The sequence below is a fragment of the Caloenas nicobarica genome, chromosome 9, assembly GCF_036013445.1.
Source record: "Caloenas nicobarica isolate bCalNic1 chromosome 9, bCalNic1.hap1, whole genome shotgun sequence".
In the NCBI taxonomy this organism is placed as follows: domain Eukaryota; kingdom Metazoa; phylum Chordata; class Aves; order Columbiformes; family Columbidae; genus Caloenas; species Caloenas nicobarica.
Window position 1 is genome coordinate 12,720,729 of NC_088253.1, and position 20,966 is coordinate 12,741,694.

The following is a 20,966-nucleotide window of genomic DNA, read 5'->3' on the forward strand; positions in this document are numbered from 1 at the left end:
ATTCCTTCTGGTGATAATTCACTACACATCATACAGCATGGTCAATGGAACATGCACCTTACAGTAGCTCCCTAGTGAATCCTTAAGTATGCATTTTTTGAGACTTTGAAGTTATCCTACTTGTTCAATTTACGTAACATCTGTTGAAGCAGATCCCTTGATAATTCTAGCTCACTTTCAAATACTAAATTCAGTGCTTGTATGAACTGCTTTCCTAATATCGCTCCTCCATAGATGAAACCTGCTTCAGCAAGATTACAGGCCTATCTAGGGAAAGGTAATGCTCTAGATTATTTTAAAGCTGTTGTTTAGAAATTTAGTTTGTGAGGTACAGAGCCAATGAGACATAAACCAATCTGTTTCTGATTAAGGGCCAAGACTAAGTGCAGTATACCTAAAATATGCATCTGCTATAAAATATCAAATTAGGCTCCCATTTCTGATGTTTGACCTTTACAGGCCTAGATTACATACAGTAGACCCCAACAGTCAAATGTCACATCTTATAATAACTACTTACACTGAGGAATAAGCTAAGACTTGTATCTCCTGTTACCCAACAGCTGATCACACAGCCAAGAACACAGAAGGCTTCTCTTCAGACCTTTGACTGCAGGATTTTAATGGAATAGCCAAGAGACAAGACTATTTGCTTGCCTGACATGTTCTCGATTTGCTTTTAGTTACAAGTTTTCAGATGTTTCAGTACCAAGAATACAACTTCTATAATTTAGGTGTTTTGGCAATTTCTTGACATCTAGTTAACATTTTCTGAAGTTAGATTATTCTAACTGTTAACATCTAACACACAAAATTAGACATTTACTTACATCCCAAAACTCAAACATGTTCTGTGGGTCAATTCCAAAGTCTTTAACTTTAGGCTAGAATTTAAAAAAAAGTGTGTAAGAACACGGTAAGTAAAACCAAAATTTTTAAAAGCTTTATGTCTAGCAAATAAAAAACACAGGTTGGGTACCTATTAAATACACAATTCCTCAATTACATCCTCTATTTTAAAAATACATAGCATCCATCAGAAAGAAGTATACCTTTAATTCCAGAGATCACTATTTAGTACTCTCAAAATCAATTACATACTTGCATTTTCTGACCAATCTAAGTGGCCATACAGGTAGGAGTTGGACTGACATTCATTTTACATTTAACAAAACCAAAATGGAAGAAAGGAACTTCACACCATAGTACCTGACAACCTCTTAATTATTGCAGAGTCTTTTTCTAACTGCTATTGGTCTTTCTACTTCACACTTTTGCATGAAACACATCAGGGTGCATTATGCTCATCAAGTGCTTCAGATTATTCAAACTACTTGCATCATTTCAGCACTTCAGGAATCTAGAAGAGCAATATTTGTTCACATAATAACTGCATTCACACACACTTAGGCAATTACAAGTAACACTCAATAACACAGTCACTTCAAGCATAAGAGATCTTGATTTCAGATTTAAAGCTCTAGCAGAAAAAGCACAAATCTATGATTAAGGTCCAATCTTGCTACAGTTCATAACTCTAGCAGTGTTTCAGTTCTTTTCAGTAGAAAAAAAATATGCTTCATTTCAAGAGAAAAGGCTAACTTGGTATTCAAGTAGTAGTGACTGAAAAGATAGGCTTCCTTACTGGATTTTAAAATGAGGTCATCTTAAAGGTACACAGAAAAAATAAAATAGATTGGTTATACTTACACCATTGGTAGACAAGGCAACAAAATGCTTGGCCACTGCTGAAGGCTTAATAAAAATAAACAGATTATTAGATCTAGAATGCTAATTTATTTTGATTTCTGGTCATAAACCTGATCTGCTACCATCTACATTTAAACAAAATACTGTTGACTATCATCAGTTATTTTTGCGTTATGAACTTGAAATCATCTTATTCGCTTCATTCACATTCAGTGTGGGATTTGGCAGCATGTCTGTTGAAGGTAACATTCTGATAACATTCTCATTAAGCCCTGTGGAAACAGTCACTATTTAGAGCAGCACACTATTTCCTCAAGAGCACATTATCAGTTTGGAACATCACTATGACCACTGTGGAGCAGATAGTTTGTTGTACATGCACTACGCTTATGGCTGGGTCAAAGGATATTACTGGAATTACTGATAAATCTCAAGCTCCAGATTTAGACTTTGGTCTTTCAGCAAATGTTCTGGTGAACAAAGATGAGGTTTCTGTAACAGCAGAGTAACAAGGAATTTCAAAGCCCAGCTTTCAAACGAAATTCAGCTATTCTGACTGGAACAGGTTAAACATTATCTTAATTACCTGAGCAGGCAGTATCTGGCTTTTTTTTTTCTTTTAAAGGTTAGAAACAGGAGAGAATGAGCCAAATACAAGGTTTCTATTCATAGTACAGACATCTGCCATAGATATGTCAGTATATCACTCCAATCATAGCTTCATTTCTAAAGATTTGCCAAGAACTGGAAGGTGATGCCACATAGACACCATATTCTTGAATCTCCCTATCAGTGGTTCCACCAAATTGTTAGACAGCTCTAAGGCCAATGCTACACTCTATTATTTAACAGGCAGGATTTGGGGGAATAACGCATGACAACCATTTATAATGAAAAACTAGTGGTTTTATCACTTTGATTGGACATAACAGCCTGTCATTAACCATGAAGCACTGAAATGTTATATGTACAGCATTTGCTGAGCTATACAACTTATGTTCAGGCAGCTATTGGCTCTGCTCCAAAGCACGGAGAATGACCAGGGAGGAATTGCACAATAAAAAGCTGTTGCATACTGTTACATAACCGAAACATGTTAGACTTACATCATTAGCAGCATGTAAGAACCACTCTTTGGCCGTTTCTGCATTGGTGATAGTTTCTTGGGTGGTGAAAGTCTGCACATCAGAAAACAAGGAATTATGCAAAACACCTTACTTAAAATTGAAACAAGTCCGGCCTCCTAAAACATATGTTGCAGATAATCAGAGCAGAGTGATTCTAGATGTTCATAATAGGCAGCTGCTGCCAGACTTCAGCAAAAAAAAAAAAAAAGCAAGCTTATCAATCCATTAAAGACTAGTGTTGCTAGATTTACCTATCTAGTTTTCAACTAGCATATATCAAGAATTTGAATAATTATTCCCCATCTTCCCTCCCCCAAACTGTTATGCAAAACCTTGAGACTAAATTTTTTTACTTCAGTCTTTCACTAAATCTGAAGTTTTATCATTTGACTAAAAAGGAACTGATTGAACACCAACCTAGCTGGACTGTCCTCTTGTTCTTCAATTCCTATTTTTTTATGTAGGAATACTCACTTCTGCTAAGATTCTTGCCATAATTTTGATTTGCTGATTAGAGGAAAATGTTTTCCTGCTTCATGAAGTATGCACAGAAGTTCAGTCATGCAGTTTTACAAGTATCTACAACCATTCTGATCTACTCAACCATCAAAATTTAGCTTTAAGGGTGAACACTAGATTCAACCTACTCTCATCCATCTCCAGAAATATTTCATTATGAAACACAAGCCTGTTATGGAAAACAAAAAAATGCCATTCATCCTCTTCCAAACAGATCCAATTATCTAACTACAGGCTGGCAGACAGAAATTGAAGTATTACTCTTTCAATTTGGCAGTCTCCTAAGCCTTTGAACCGTGATCTTGAACTCATTTATTCAAAGTGACCATTAGTATTACTTTGTGAAGTTTCCTTATTCCATAAGTTGTTGCTCAGCTGCAGTATTGCCAAGATAAGATAATGAGCACCACCATAGAGCACGGCCAACATTACACACGTGCACTTGTTGCAGATTGTCTTCAACAGCAAAAAGGTTCTACTGGGCTTTACAAATGAAGGTGACCCAAGTTACATAACTATGAAGTTTGTCTTCACCAGTCTCCTCTGCTAAGACAGAAGTATTCCTCAAAGGAAGAGGGCGGCTAGCAATTATGTTTACAGAATGAATTATTAGCAAGGCGAGACTTTAAAAAAAACACACAGCTTTTAAGTCTGTATTCAGAAATAAGTGTTATCTTATAAACTACCAACTACCTTTACCTCTGGATAAATAAAGAAACTTAGTACTTATAGTGCTCAAGTAACCCAGATGAAGATCTTTTGTTACTACCTTAAAACAGAACAGATTCCCAAACTACATGAATTCATTAATACAAAACATCAATGCAAAAAACAGAACACTGTTAACAAGTAACACTGTCCTTAAGATAAAGGACCAAAAGCAACCTTAAATAAAAGCAAGGAATGAGACAAGATCTTGAGTTTCAAAGAAATAGCTACATAGGATCCTATTCCCTAACAGTCATTTTCAGCACTTGGCTTCTGGATCCTTAAGTATTTCAGTAGCAACACAAGCTTGCACTGCAAGTTCAGGATGAATCACAACAGGCCTTATAGAAACAGTCCACACTAGAAATCTCTGATCTAGATCTTCCTGTGGACAGATCTCTATTCTGACTGAATCCTTTACAGTTAGAGAAAGTCACACCCCAGGGCTTGCGTTGGACATACCTTTGATGCAATGATGAAGAGCGTAGTGTCTGGTTTAAGCTCAGCCAGGGTTTTGGCTATATGAGTACCATCAATGTTGGACACAAACCAAACACGAGGGCCTCCCTTGGAATATGGTTTCAGGGCTTCAGTTACCATCAGAGGGCCCTGGATGAAGCAATGATTAGATTTTATCTTCATTGCAAGCACATACACACACAAAAAGATGTGGAAGATGCACAGAAGTCAGGAGCTTACCAAGTCAGAGCCACCGATCCCAACATTGACCACATCAGTAATTGCCTTTCCAGTGTAGCCTTTCCATTCGCCACTACGGACTCTCTGGGGGAAAAAAAAAAAGGTAATAACTATTTTACTATTTTATACTTACACTAAAGTTAGTGATTCTAACACTGGAAATAGGCTGTGTTTTCAGGCATTGTTGTAGAAAGTCTCCAAAGACAACTTTCAAGCTCATACACTTTAAAGCCTACACTCAAAGCTACCTTCTCAGTTAGACATTTAGTTATGTCTAAGATGATGCTTCATTAAGTGTTAGAAGTCTAATGCACATATCTAAAAAACACACTGCAAGATCAAACTCCCGTTCTATGTGGACTGTTATAGTACTTACAGTGTTGGCAAAGTTGAGAGAAATCAAGCTAAAAAACGAACAAATCTCTGGCATTAAACTATCTGCCACAAATACTTAAAGAACCCCTTCAGTTTCAAATATCTTGAATTAGAAACAACTTCACTAACTAAACTGGAAAACAAACATATTAATAAAGCCATGGAGGCAGATTTATTGGCAAACCAAACATTCAGAAAGCTTTTATATTTCATGTACATTTTGCATCAAGATTTATTTCTGGGCTTCACCTTAAGAGCACATAGTACAGGTTTCTGCTCTATTCTTGCTGTTTTAACAGAGTTCTGACAAAGTTGCAACCACCGCATTGAATTTTGTCCATCATATACCACCTATGCATTAAATTTGTTCCCCTCACAAAAGGAATCTGTTTAGTATCATGCACATTTCTACATACTACTCCATACTACAACAAATCACCTGGTTATGCTGATAGTTGCTCTCCTTCCCTTCGGATGCTTAAGTTAAAGCTTTTTGTATTTCCAAACAGAAAAATCCATTTTTAGTATACACCATTCCCGTAGCCTGTAGATGATATTGCTGTAGTTTCAAGTTTTCACCTGCCTAAGTGAGTCAACTGAAACAAACGCCTCTGTTAATCTTTCCAAAGGAACTGCTTAACTTGAGTTTTATTTTGCAGATAATATGGATCTCCATGAAAAGCCATATTCACAGGTTTCAGCGATTGACACCAGTGAAAAGTCTTGTCTTACACTACCAAAATCTTAATCAGCTAAAAAAAACTCTACAGTGGAAAACAGACCACTGAACTTCTCTGGGCATTCAACTCTCACATTTTCTGAAGAAACTACCAAATTCAGACCAATTACTGACAGCTATTGTGGTTTTGGCATTTATCCATTAAGAACTGGACATAATCCAGGCTCATTTTGTATAGGTTAACAAGTATGAGTTGGCAGTGATACCGGCCACCGCCACCTGGATAAGACTCACAATAGCAATCAAGCAGCTCCAGATCCTCACAGCCGTGTTGAAAATTCACTAGAACTACTCATTGAGCTTTTATTGATTAATCACACATAAATTTGACTTTGTTAAAATGCTCTATTAAGTTATTCAGTGCATTTCACTCAAATGATTTGACAGATGCCTACATTTTCTAGATGACGTACAGAATCAAAGAACAATTACTGATATTTGAAAATAATTGTTAACGGCTGTATTTAACTAGGGTACAAAAAACTTTGACGCTGCTAAAGCTGAAAAATGAACAGAATCATAAAGGGATCTGCCCTAAGACCAGAAGATCTTTAAGAAACCATTTAAGTAGAGCATAATCAAACTGAAAGTGAGCTGGAAGCTTCTACCTCTCTCCTGATTTTACATGAAATTTAAGAGGCAGCTTCTACTTAATACAGTAGTTGAAAAATTAGCAAGAAGAAATAAGGCAATATTTGAATGGTACTTAATGATTTACAAGACTTCTGAAGTAAATGCAAGATTACTGCTAAAAGAGCAAGATCTAGAGATCCCATTAAAGAAAAACCCAACTGGGAACAGAGCGAGAAGCAAATCATACTAAAACCAGCTCCAACTCCATGCTTGAGCCAGAACTATCAAACCTCAAACAAGGGCACAACAACTGACGTCAATCAGCCCACAATCAATCCTTCACATTACACATGTAAGAACCCAGCTGCGTATAGAACAAATATATGAAAAATAAGCTATGGTGGTATTTTATACCTGGCAGAAGTGTTTCATTTTGTCCAACACTTTGTTTACTTCTGGAGCAACGTCCTTCCCATCTACAAGTATTGGCACATTGGAACGATTTCTCAGAGCAATATGAAGCACAGCTCGGTTCTGAAATAAGGAGGGAAAAAAATAGATTAAGCCATTTCCAAATTGCACCCAGAGGCCTCAGGTGCCTCATCCAGAAGGCAGCACAATCATCAAGTCTTAAAAATCCTTTAAGTTAACTGGAATTAGTAGATCAGTAGTTTGTGTGTGTATGTGTATACACATACACTCATCAGCAGCCATATAGATCACTGTCTCAATACACAGAATCAGTACAGAGGGCTTACAAAAGCATATAATACGCAAAATAAACAAATAGCTTATTTGGTTGCTTTGAAAAGCAAGCTCAAAATCCCTTGAAAAGCATTTAATGATTGAGATCCAAAACTCAGCAATATTCGGTACTCAACTACTTCAGCATGCTTCAGGTACACAAGGATGAAGTTATTTCCTATTTGTGACAATACTGAAAATCAATTGTAACAAGCAGCCAAGGTTATTTTCTCTGGCATTTTCTCAACTATCCTGAATAGTCCATTTCATACAGGAAAAGAAAAATATGTATTTAAACATTTGACAAAAAAAGGAATACAATAGCCACATTATTCTACCCACTGCCCACAATTAAATGTTCCCTGCACCCATGCATACCCAATATGTAGGTGGTAGTTGTGTTATGAGGAAAAAAAGGTCTGTTGGCATGCATCGTATTCTATTAATTCTCCACAGTTATATGCAAGTCAAAGCACTGAAATATGGCCTGTGATATGCCTATTCAGGAGCTTAAAAGCTTTAATCTAGAATGAACAAGTTAGTGAATACTAATGAACAAATTAAAAAATTAGTCTGCTCTACCTCATTGTTACTTGCTACAGTGAGAGGCATTGTGAGACAAAGACAACACAGACAATATGAACTGCCAAGTTATGATTCAAATATCAAATGCTAACTCAAAAATCATTGAGTTTGTGGTTGACTTGAAAGACAAAAAAGCTCTTTCAGTTGCTAATTATTGAAGTGTATCCACTTAAATTTGGGGTGAACAGATGCAATTTTTTTTTGCAACACTCAGCCATGGAATGGTATCATTTGGTAACTACTGCTCGCTATTAGGCTTGAAGGAAGCTTTGTCTTGATCAAGAGCAGCAGTCATATTTGACCTGACATCTACCATTGACCAGAAGTACTTCCTAAGTATCAGGTGGCCTATGACGACTGTCCCCATGAGTGGTCAGATGAGTTCCCTTGCAACACGCTGTCTTTGTGCCATATCGAGCTGCAAGTTTTAACTCATCCAGTACAGACACCTGGCAGCAACATGCTTGGGTGCACTATAAAGGATTTCCACATAAACACACACCATGCAGTCAGTGCCTGCAGCACCAAATACAGACAAGTCTTAAGTACTTCAGACAAATAAGCTAAAAAATGTTCTAAAGCAGAACAAAAGTAGTGCACAAGTCAGTTCTTGCTATTAAGCAGCTCCCTTCTGTCTTATCGCATTAGGTTTATTCAGTCACGCTGTTTGACAGCATCCTGTTTTTAAGGCCTCATGACAAATTCACACCGTCTGCATGCTCATATTCCAGAGCCAAACCAACTTGATTCAGTATTCTAGTCAAAGAGAAAAAATTAAACCAAATCTAATTCCAAGTCAACTTCTGACTGTAAATGAGAAACAGCCTGATAACAAAAGGGATGTTTCTAGACTCATCATGCAAGGTAACTGCTACATAAAGTTGCCTTATCAAGACAGTAACAAAATTGGGAGCTAGCAGCAGAACAGAAACACATCACAGTTTAATATTGTGTTTCAGTGCATCCTTCTGAGAAGGCTTCAGCTGCTGCCTTTGCTCTCATGTAGACAATGAAGAGTAACTCCATAATACCTGGCCAGAGATGGGCTAGCCCTGTAGTAAGTTGTGTTACATGAGGCTAACGAGAGGCAAGATCTGAAAAAACAATCTTCCAGGCAGATTTCACAGTTATCATCCTCCTTCCACTTCCTTTTTTCACTAGCTAGAATTATATATGTGAATTGAAGGCATTAATACAGAAGGAAGAGGAAGCATTTCTCCAGTGAAGCTGTATCTGTTTCTGTCTCTGCATTTTTACAAACATGAAGTATTCACAAACAATACAATGTCCAACTGCTGAGTTAAACAAACAGCTTGTGCAACAGCTACACCAGTCAATAACCAAATCAAAGGAAATACTGATTCCTGTGAATTTACCTCAAATGTACTAAATAGCCTTTAATATTAAAGGCAGACTAATAAATCATACTATACTGTTGAGTTTCCAGTTTTCATCCTATTCATAATTTCAGAAAAAAGGTAAAGTTAGTTTTCTACATCTTTTAATGAAGATTTAGCCATAATTACAACATTCAGATCTACAGAAAGAGGAAGATGCTTGCCATCTTACTGAAATAGGTGGCTAATTTCCTAAGACTGTTTATGGTCTCTGCTGTTAAACGTACCCAGAGATAAGTAACATCAACAACCTAAAGCAGAAAGTCTTACATAATCCTCACTGAAACTTTGTAGGCAGTTCACCAAGCTTTATGAACACTGACATTAGGGAAAAGCACGTATGGGATACCTGGAATGCAATACTCTGCTCCATGCCCTTTGCAGTATCTAACTCATCTTCCTCTCTACAAATGAGGGAAGAAAAAAAAAAAATATACATATACCACCCAAGTCTCAAAAAAAAAAATTAAGATGTCTGTTGAAGGGAGGATTGAATAGCTTCATTCACACACATTTTCTTCTGTCTTTCTGTCAGAGATAGAAAGATTTCTCATCAAGTAGTGAAGCAAACACTACAGCCAGTCAGCATTTCAGAGTAGCTATTAGAGTAAGTTTTTTCCAAGACTTCTCTTACACAGATGCACAAACATCCACAATACTTAGGCACAACCGAGAGGAAAAAGCCATGGACAGAAATAGCCTTACCTCAGTGAAGTTGATCTTCTCTCCACTGAACATGCGCTCTCTGGCACCTTCCACACCCCTTGACTTTGCCTGAGAAATGTAAAAATAGATTCCTCTTAAAAATAGTAAGAAGTCAACAGGCACTACGAAGGTCCAGCTACATTAAGGAGTGTGAACATTTACCACATAAAACAGTGATTAAAGATGCACTAGATTCTAGCTTAAAAATTTATCATCTTATTTTAAAGCAAGTATTTTATGCAGGCTGTTTATTTCCTTAGGAGGTTACATAGTAACATGCTGAATGACCAAGATGCAATGAATCCATCTTAATTACTCATTTTCATCTTGTCATACAGCTACAGGATTCATTAATGATTCTGGGTACCATCTTTGAATTTTTTTTTTTTAAACTGAAGATAGCAAAAGTAATTTTGCTATGGCTATTTTTGCTAGTTCTTCCCTTTTTAAAAATCTGTGTCCTATCTGGTCTAAGCTTTTGGCTGAACCAATAGCTAAGGAAGGGTTGTAAATATGGACACTATGCTAAATTGAAGTTAATGACACAAACTTCTTTCTTAAAATACATCCAACTACAGATGAATTTCTAAATTAAGACTGCATGACATACAAAGTACTGTTTCAATTGCAGGTATAGAAGACATCACCTTCTCTTACAACTTTATACTAATATCTCTTATTTTACTGCAGATCTCAAAAACAGTGCCATATGCCAGCTGGTCTGTTACACAGACAAAAATCTTTCCACTAAGCACATGAAACAGGTCTGTGCATTGAAAAATGGCCTCGTACCTTGGGGCTAAAGGACAATGCAAGACTCGGAACAGTGCCAAGATTTGTAAACAGATGCCTTGTAGCTTCTCAAATTCAGAGTTATATGTATATGAGCAATGCTAGAATAACCAGTTGAAGGTAAAAGTTAACTTTTTAAAAAAAAATTGTGGTTTATTAATTCAACATTTTAAAGAGTTACCAGTTCCACCAGCATTTTCATCACTTCTTCTGTAACAAGGTTCTTTGAATAATCCAGTAAGATATCCCCATGATCAGTATTCAGAGTCAAGCTGTCAAAACAAACAAGTTGTTTAATTGCACATTCCTGAAGAGTGACTGTTTTAAGCAAGATGATGATTACTCCAACAGAACACAAAATAATTGGAATTCTCATCATATTACATTAGTAAAGATGACCTGAGGGACCGATTTGCCCCACAAGTTTCATAAAACAACTTACTAGCATGTTGTTTCAATTGAAGACCACGATTTTCAACAAGCTAAACCATAGTATCAACTTTCTGCTGCTGAAAGTTCAAATACAATAAAGTATACTTAATGCACAATTGGACAATCACATTCTGTTTTCACTGAGCCACTAGTATTCTCTAGCAATAATTAGTTTTTTCCTAATGTATCATAAGTAAAAAGCTAAGCACCGTCTATTGCTGCTAAAAAATTAAACTGTCAAACTGTCTCCCTACAGGTCCTTTCAACAAATACAGTCATTCCTTTACACGGAGACTTGAACAAGCCTTTAAAAATCTGTACAACTTCATTTACAGAAACATTCTGTCAACTACTATGCAGAATTAAACCTCACTTGTGCAATGGTGAAATCTCACTGTGCTCACAGACTCAGTGGAAGTCTCCAAATTATTTCACTAACCCTCTTCTGAAAGCTATTGCCTAACACTCCAAAATACAAGCACTTTCAGATTTACATCCAAGAGGAATCACAGAAACAGTGTTCCAATAGAAATCAAGTGAGACTGTATTTACTAGCCTTGTATCTATGTGAGAAGTTCTACAGTCCCTTTGGTCCTTTACACCACAGTCTTCTACCAATTTCTTCTTTGCACTAATTTACAGATGAATTTACTCTAACCTGAAGAATTGAAGCCCTGTAAGTAATCCAGCAGGCCTTCTATAAAAGCACAAAAAGCCTTTTATATCTTACACTCCCTTCTACTCCACACGCAGAAGCCACAGGAAATTGCCCACCATCTCAAGTCTCAATGTTTCTGCGTTGTTCGTTATTTCCCCTGCTTTTTCTTTCCCAACACTTGAGCATGGAAATATGCACTGTTATTTTAGTGACCACATATGCCAGAGACTTCACAGGGACAAACCATGGCATAATTGCTACTCCAAACAGATATGACAGAGCAGGCAAGATTCTGCAAAGGGAGAATGGAGCTGAATTTGCAATAATAATAATGAGCAAGGCCTAGACATTTGGGTTGTTTCATTAACTTCAGGAAAAACAAAGTCACATCTCCTTTTTCTGGTCTTAAAATACAAGAGACACTAAATAACAAGGTGTCTTCAAGCACAATTTTAGAAGTTTCTTTTATAGGCAAGAAGATGAGGCAAGTGAGGAAAAATAGTACCAGTGCTGTTTATCACCCTTCTCTTCAGTGAAACTCTGACCGTCCAGCACAAGGAGCCCTGGAACATGGCTAGCGAGGAGTAGGACTGCTACGGCTCACCTGCCGAATTTGCTATTTAAGAACAAATCCAGCAAGTCCTTCTATTTGAGATTTGATGCAATTTATTTACAGCCAGGTCTCAGATTTGAACATATTCTACTAATGATACAGCAAGGCCATTAGTATACTAATACTTCTTCAGATTAGAGGAGAACTCTAAAAATTCTCATACTACAGCTTAATACAGAAAGATAGTCTCTCCCAGTGATCTACCCCATGCACATGAAATTCTTACAATCCTTTCTTTGTGTTTACCTGACAACTGCCTCACTTATACAATTCATTGTTATTTTACCTATATGAATAAAAAAAAAAATCTCACTAGATCTAGCACAAGGTATCCTGTGAAATTCTGGCTGGATTCAAATCACTACTCATTTGAAGAAAGCAAAGATAGATGGCACCCCACGTTATTTCATGCAAAACAAGCAAGCAATAGCTACAAGGTCTAACTTCCCCACACATGAGGTGGAACACGCACCGTGCAATGTAGCTTTATCTTAAACCCTTACACCAAGAGATCCACCTTTTATTTAAACAGAATCCCAAAACCCTGCAGCTCAGTTGCGTTCAGCCACAACACCCATTCTGCAATGTAGCAGCTAATTGTAGCGCTACCGAGGTGGAACAAGACACTTGTCACATAGGCCACATCCACACCTAAGTGACCTGGTCCTTAATCGGAAGGTCACCTGCAGCATCTCCGAACGATTTTATCTCCCATCTAAACACAAACTGAAAGAGCAGTATGCAACCCCTAAATGTATTATTGCACACAGATTCCCCAGTGGTATGTTTAGATAGAGGGCTCTTTCTGATCCTTCATAATGGACAAGCCAACTACCAGGAGTATAATACCGGTACTTTATACCTTGCACTAGCTATTCGCATCAAGAGTACCTTAATCAGCATCCAGGTATCCATTATCTGCTGAGTTTTATGATAGCTGCATCATATCAGTTCTAACCCCTTCAAAACTGGTAGAGTTTTTCTAGTAAATAAGCCACTGCTCCTACCAGACCTTACATTTGTGTGGCAAAGAAAGCCCAAGGTGTACCCCACAGGTCTAACTACATTCCCAATCAACAAAACAGCACATACAAACTCTGAGGAAGAGAAAAAGGACAAAACTAAGAAAGGATCTTCTATATGTTCTGTAGGACACAGTGAGTATAAGGTTCTTATAAGAACATGAAATAGATACTTGTGCTCAGAAACAAAATAATCAGACTAGAAATTATTCACACCAGCCTAGAATTTCTCCAGAACCAGTATCAGGAAGCACTTTTACATGGGCATAGGTTTCCCTTTTTCTTCTAAAGGAAGAGAGATAGTCAATGATTTTATGATAATACCCAGCAGAACTAACTGAAGTGTATTCATAATGATTAATTTCACATGAGGAGAGAGGTACAAACTACAGAAAGGATTTTGTGGCCAAACCTCCAGACCACCTAGGCCTTCAACAGATGTTAACTATTAATACCACCATCCCGCTGATCTGGCTCATAAAGTGGCCATCAGCAAGAAGCACAGAAGCAGATCTGTCAAACTAACCCAGGCTGGCAGTTCTGCAATCGTATTTTGCTATGAGAAAGTTCTCCTGGTAGTCCATAATGCAAAGGTTTATTAGGAAACAGGACTAAAATCATGAAATGAAAGGATTAAGGTAGATAAGTAAACTTAAACACTTCAACTGTTTCATGGGCAGCACAAAAGGACATTAAGCTGGAGAGCTATTTGAAACAGATAACCTTGGCAAAGAATTTCACACACACGCACAAAAAAAAAATCAGATAAAGACATTCTAGGAGACACACTGGTCACTTTCAGCATGGAGAAAACATCTGAGATATGAATATGTGTCTGAAACAGTTGTCAAGTATCTTCTCTTTGGGTAACTGTACACAGTGACAGTGGAGGGCTCAAAAGAAGCCTAAGTATACCACACAGTCACAAAAGCCATTATATACTGACTAGTTGAGATTGAGAGCATATTTTATGGTTAAAGTAACTTTAATATTATTAAAGTGACAGCCAATGAGACTAAGACACAGTGCTATCCCCAATAAGAGTACTTGCTTAAGCCATTGAGGAAATAACCTTATAAGAAGCCTCTTGATTATACCTTTGGATTTATTTAGCTAGTTTTCTTCAGCTTTCTTTTGTTCCAAGAATGTTACCAAATTCAGTCTCTTGGGATATACTAGAAATATGGAAAACCTGAAACTAGAACTCACTCTATGAGAGAAGAACTAGTAGATTTGTATAATATTAATGAAGTTCTTTAACAGTAGAAAAAGTCCTATTCGAAGAGCCAGATGAAATCAATACTCCAAAAATTTAGCATATCTTCTCTATCAATGCGAGTGACATTTTAACTCTTGTATACTAGTATGCAGTTTGTACAGTATGTGATTTTTAATTACAATTTAAGAAGTATCTAACAAGAAAAGTCACTTCACCTAGGATGCTAACGAAAAGCTTGATGCATGCAATAAGTTTTATCTCAACGCTCTGGAACAGAAGCTCGTTGTATCTGTAGTGCCCAGGGTTACTTTAAAACTCAAATCTGGGATGCACCTACATAGCATCAGACCTTCCAGGTTGCTGGTGTAGTCTAACAACGTAACCACACACACGACTTCTTAGCAGAGTCCCCAGTGTACAGAAAGCATTAGTGCTGGATGCAACCACTGAACGTTATCGTGCTGCTCCCACATCTTGCTTCCTCCTCTAGCACGGAATATGTTGCAATGCATTTCTGCACCGTGGATAGCATGAGGCAGGGGGGGGCTAAACCTGCTGAACATCCCCCCCTTCCCCGTTTCAGGGCAGGGGGAAGCACGGCCGGAGCCCTGACAGGTGGGGGCACATGGACGGGTGGCTCCCCGGGATGCCATCACGGAGCTCATCATGACTAAGCACACGGGAGCGAGAGACGGAGGAGCGAAGGACCCACAATGCCGCTGCGCGAGCCGCAGCCGGCGCTGTGCTCGCCGGCACGTACCCTGCTGCAAGGATGAGTCAAGGACAGGCGCGCACGGCCGCCTCCTGGGGGCAGCGAGGACCGCCCCCCCCCCGCCCCCGCGCCGCGGCGGGGCTGCCGGCGGGGCGCTGCAGGCCCCGGGCACGTGTGCCCGACCTGCCAGCGGCCTCCGCCCGGCCGGCGCGGCTCCAGCCGGCGGCCCCCGCCCGCCTCCCGAGCAGCCGCGTGTGTGCGCGCGGTGCGGCCGCGCCCCGCTCCTTCCCCGGGGCCGCACGGGCGGGAGGAAGCGCAGCCCCACGGAACGCGCGGCCCTCGCCAGGCTCCGCCGGGAAGGCTCATCCCTCCGCCCGCGGCGGGGCCCCGGCTCTCCGGCAGCGCCCACCTGCGGGCGGGACGGAAGGAGCGCGGGAGCCAGCCCCGCGCCGCCCCGGGCCTCGCACGCGGCAGCGCCCGGCGGGCCGGCAGCTGAGGGAGGGCGGGAGCGGCTGCCGGCCCGCTCAGCCGCGGGGGAAGGCGGGCGGGGGCCGCCCAGCCTCACCTGAACTTCTGGAAGCGATCCTTGTCGGCCTCGAACAGCTGCCGCAGGACGAGCTTGGGGGAGTTGGCCTTGTGCCACTCCACCAGCTTCTTGAAATGGGGGTCACTGGAGAGCGCCATGTTAGCGGCTAGAGAGGGATGAGGCAGACACCGGCTGGCGCACGGAAGGAACCACGACGAGCAGAGCGCTCCCCTCCGCCCCCGCTGTTATAGCGGCGAGCTCGGCCTCCTGCTGCCCGCCCCGCCCCGGCCTCGGCCCCCTCCCCTTTGCGGGCCGCCCCGCCGGGCGCTGGGGTTCCCTCCCTGCCGTGCCGGGGGCGGGACGAGCGCTCGGCCCGCCTGCGGGGCCGTGTGAGGTGGCGGCGGTGCCTGGGGGTGTCTGCAGCGCTCGCCGCGGCTGGGCGAGAAACGCCGGTGGCGCCGGCGGAGGAGTGGCTGCCCCTCGGGTTCTGAAATCGGGAAGAGCGGTCTCCCTGTGGCGGGCGCCTGTGCATGGCGGCGGGCTCGGCGGTGCTGCGGCCCTGCCGCCCGCCCTGCTGAGCCGCCTGCCTGCGGGCAGCCGCCGCGGTGCGCGGGACGGTGACCGGGCTAAAAATAATGTCCCTTCCCGGGGTTACTTGTAACCTGGGCCTGCTCCTGCGTGGCGCTGCCCAGCTGAGCGGTGCGGAGGGCGGGCGAGCGGGGGCGGGGCAGCACCGCTGCTCTGCAGCCCCCGCAGCAGCCGGCGGGGCAGGGATGTGGCTCCGCAGCCCCGCCTGGCATCACCTGGCTGCACCGCTGACCCCCCAGAGGGCGTGCACCCCTTTCGCCGGCATCATGTACCCGCTGCTTCGGCCGGCCCTGCGCGACGTGCCGGCTGCTCCGCGGACCTCGGCCCCCCGGCTGTTACATAAGGCGCTCGCAGCCCGGGCTGGAGCTGGCGCTGCCGCTCGCTGCCCGGCCGGGGCACGCTGGGGCAGGCCTGTGAGCAGCTGGGCGCTGCTTCGGGGGGAAAAAAGGCCGTTCTGGGCATACAGCAGAATGTTGTTTAAGCATGGGCATGTTAAAGAGATTGCACTCTGCGGCTTAGGTGCATAAATCCCAGTGAAGTCATATTTTAAGCACCTAAGCCCCTTTATGGATCTGGGCCTAAATTAGAGTCACAGAGCATGAACTTGGCTCAGATCATCAAAATCACAGCCCAAGTCTTAAGCAGCAGAATCAGCGTTTTTTCCTTGCTGCAAAACAAAAAAAATTATTAATTGATCCTTAATTATATTAAATGTGTACCTCTGGTATAGTGATAACAAACTGTCTAAAAAAGGTCCTTCCTTACCTCACACTTGTTTTTTTTCTAAGGTTTGTTTTTTCAGACTTAAAATAACTGTTTAATAGGCCAAAGCCTTTTTCTTCAGCAAAATAAATCTTCACTTTATACATGGTTGTTTTGTTTTGGTTTTAACATTTTTGGAGGTCACTCTGATCCCTGCCCGTCATAGGTTTGGATCATTTCTCCGAGGCAAAACTGCTTCTCTCATGCTGCCTGAATCTACCTGCCCGTCCATCAGTGCGTATGGTTCCCTGCATACCATCATGTAAGGAAGGAAAATGAAACTACAAATAACGCTTGGACAATGGAATTGATTTGACAAGGAAGCACACAAGTGGCCAGGAAGTCTTTAAGAAGCCACTCAGGTGCACACCACCATATGGACTTTATACATTTTCCTTCCTTTTCAAGGCCTTTAGGATAAACCCCTCAAAAATCCTAGACTCCTGTTCATAGTCATGCTGTCACTGCAGTCTAATAAATATTTCTTCTTTGGCCTAATAAATATTTCCTGTTCGTCACAGGGAGAGAACAAATACCCTTTTGAAAATGTTAGCCTTATTGATAGCATTTGATTGCCAGCCATGAAACGCTCCTGACTCACCAGTCTGATTTTTCTCAAATCATGGCAGATTTCACTGAAGTGGTCTCACCACATTCCTACCATATCCAGGGATCCCTTGCATACATTTTTCTTGAGTTTCTCTCCTGCTACCAGCAGTAGTCATTGTTCTCAGAGCATCTTCGCTTCTTGCTACTGGTTAGCCTCAAGCCGAAGGTCTGCCATATACACACATTTACATTCACTTCTCTTGCAAATCCTCCCAGATATCCTCGTCTTCTTAAATGGTGATGATGTCTCAATTTTGCTTCTACTATTCCAACTTTATTATTTCAAGATTGGCAATTCCCCTGCTCTGACTTTTGCTGCAGAACTTGGGCAGTATCTGAGGTGTTACTCTCTTCACATTCAGGATTTCACTGCCTCTTGTTACTTGACCAGCTAAAATGTCTTTCAACAATTCCTTTCCTAGATCCTCATTCATTACTATAATTCCCTTTTCTGGCCACCTCACTTTTCCATGTCCTTTCCAAACCACCTAACCACAGTAGAGCTCTGTAGCTTTTTACTGCTCTGATCATGCAGCAATCGTGAATCTTGTAATTGTTCTTTTCCTTTTCATATGATGTTTGAATCCCATGTCCTTATGTAGCACAACTGCCCAACTGTACCTCTGTCCAAGTTTCAGCACAGGTCTCTTCAATTTTGCTTCTCCTTCCCTGTCTTTTTTATCATGGTCCTTGCACTGCTTGAATTGTCTCAAAATCCTCGAGATCTTAAACCTTGAAGATCTTCAAGATTATCCGACCCAAACCCAAAGTCAGCAGGATTTTGTTGGCTTCACATCCCAAATCTATGATCATTCTACTCATACTTAATTGTATTTGTGCAAGAACATATAGAGTCAGGTAATCAATAATATAATCAATGATGTATAAATTCTAGTTCACAGTACGGACAAAATGTGACTGTAACATCACTGTCTTACTACCAATTCTGCTTTCTGAAATGCTAACTAATGTGCTTGCTGCTTACATAACATAAATTCCATTTACTTTCTTTCATCATAGTTTATTCTAAAATTTTGAGATGTTCTCTCTCATTTCAGTAACCTTAAAGTTTATAAATTATCTGCCATTCCTATTTTCTTTTCTTAGACCTCCTCCTTTCTTACTTATTCTCTTCTTTCCCTGGGGTATAGGGTATACACACCTCAGAGAGTTCCGGAGTTCAAACTACTCCTGCAGCAGACTATGCAAATTTTATGACATATGAGAAATATATCAAGGCCAAGGTCCTAATTCTAATCTTTAAAGACCACAGGATAAGGTTTGTGGCTGTTGCAGGAGTTGGTTGTCTCTCCATAAGCTGTGCAACAGCTGAGCACTACAGGGACAGTAAGGCCTTGTCTGCACTGAAAAGACCAACTGATTTCATTGTAGAGGCTGGAAGAAGATTTGGACCTGGGAGGTTCAGCAGTTGAGACAGCTGTTTCTCTGATAGCTGATAGCCGTCATACCAATGTCCCTCAAGATTAATTTTGAGGCAGCTCTAATGTAGATGGAAGCAATAATGTAGAGTCAAGGCAAAACCTTAAACTAATGGAAGACAGATAGTGTGAGCACAGTGGTGCTTTGCTTCAGCCCTTGCAAAATAACCGGCTGAAACACATTCCCATTCCAAAAACGCCAAAGGCTATCATAGCGAGGGATGACACCCATTGGCGCTGAGAAAGGGCATTTTAGTAAAGGATATTCTGTAATTGATGGAGATCAATTTTGTGACCGTTAGAGTACAATGGTGGATTTACCATTTTACAAATGCCAGCCTCTATTAACAACAGCTGCACAATGACCTACTTATGAAAAGACAAGTGAAAATTCCATTTTGGAAGACAGCTGCATAGAAATTAATATTTCCAAATGAATGTGGAGAACCTAAATACTACCGCCTTGGGCACTTGTGCCAGAAAGGTTAAGTGGCACGTTTAATAGATAATCTGTATGATTAATTTATCAGAAAGAACCAAGTGGCTAATTTCCCCTAATTGAAATTTTCTGGCATGATAAAAAATTTTCATATATAATTCCACTTCCATTTAAATCCATTGTACTAACTTATTTTATTATATGAAAGCAAACAAAACTACAGTCTTGGATCCTGCTTTCATTTTCCATTAACACAACAAAATACTTGAGGGGCTGCAGAGAAAGTAGAATGGATTCTTGTGAGGACTGATAATAAGAAATGGGAGCAGAATTTCAAATCCAGTCCCAGGTTTCAAATACAAAAAAGGAGCCAGATTTGCAGAGTGCTTCAGAGCCATCAAAATTTGGGTTTAGCTGTGGGAGAAACCTGAATGGACACTCACTACAGTGAACTGGGTGGCATAGGGCTCACTCAGATCAGCAAAGAAACGTACTTTTTATGAGATTAGAGCGGGCTTCAGGAAAAAAGCAGATAGGAAGGTCAGGACTGAATATGTCAATCTACTAATTCTGAAATATTTGAGCTGATCATCTATGCCTACATTTTAAAGTATTTGTAGTAAATTTAAGTGCCTTAAATTTTTAAGAAAGGGATGGCTTGCAAGGAGAGGTAATCTTTTTACTTAGACTGTGATAATCACATCCAAGCTCTTCTTCAGATCTGGCACAGAGAGCAAACTTCATGCTAATGATATACAGGAAGAAATTGCTCTGAATTTAACTTTGCTGGGTAAATCAGTTAAACAATTCGAGGGGAAAAAAAGGGTACCTGGCATCTGCAACAGTGGAGGAAACTTGCGAGGGGGGGAAGTAATACCGTCTAACACAGAACAGAGAACAGCAGTTACCCATTTCCTTTGGGCCATGAGGTGGTGTGTGTGGAAAATGTCAAATCAATGCCTCAATTATACCCATGTTTTTTCTGTCCTGTCATTTTTGTTCCTGGGCTTGTCTTTTCAGAATACTAAGTCTTTCCTGATGGTCAGGACAGCAATCACAGGTGGTGATTACTTTGTTTAAGGCTCCCACTGCTAATTCTTTCTAAGTTTTATCACTTGTCTATTGGAATTAATTTCTGTATGTAGTAATTGTTTGGTTGTAGTAATTGTTTGTTTCATATAGTCCTTGAAAATATTTTGGTTCATTAGATAAAACTAAATTTTGCAATTTGCATGTTTAGGAAACATGGATATTGACAGATCTTGTGCAGAGGT

The 20,966-nt window shown here is 40.7% G+C and overlaps 1 protein-coding gene across 2 annotated transcripts in view; it reads right to left on the bottom strand.

The window, feature by feature from the left end:
• The window catches only part of GPI (glucose-6-phosphate isomerase), a 43,904-nt gene that overhangs the window by 7,037 nt on the left and 15,901 nt on the right, over positions 1–20,966 (bottom strand). The window contains exons 1-9 of one of the 2 annotated variants that reach the window (XM_065641108.1): positions 15,895–16,216; positions 10,855–10,945; positions 9,882–9,950; positions 6,865–6,984; positions 4,764–4,847; positions 4,527–4,673; positions 2,817–2,888; positions 1,711–1,755; positions 831–884 (exon numbers count right to left, since the gene is read on the bottom strand). In XM_065641108.1, coding sequence (XP_065497180.1) covers positions 831–884; positions 1,711–1,755; positions 2,817–2,888; positions 4,527–4,673; positions 4,764–4,847; positions 6,865–6,984; positions 9,882–9,950; positions 10,855–10,945; positions 15,895–16,013 — 801 coding nt within the window. In that variant the 5' untranslated portion in view covers positions 16,014–16,216. Of the gene's footprint in view, positions 1–830; positions 885–1,710; positions 1,756–2,816; positions 2,889–4,526; positions 4,674–4,763; positions 4,848–6,864; positions 6,985–9,881; positions 9,951–10,854; positions 10,946–15,894; positions 16,217–20,966 lie in introns of those variants that run through there. The other variant, XM_065641110.1, reaches the window with a different exon arrangement.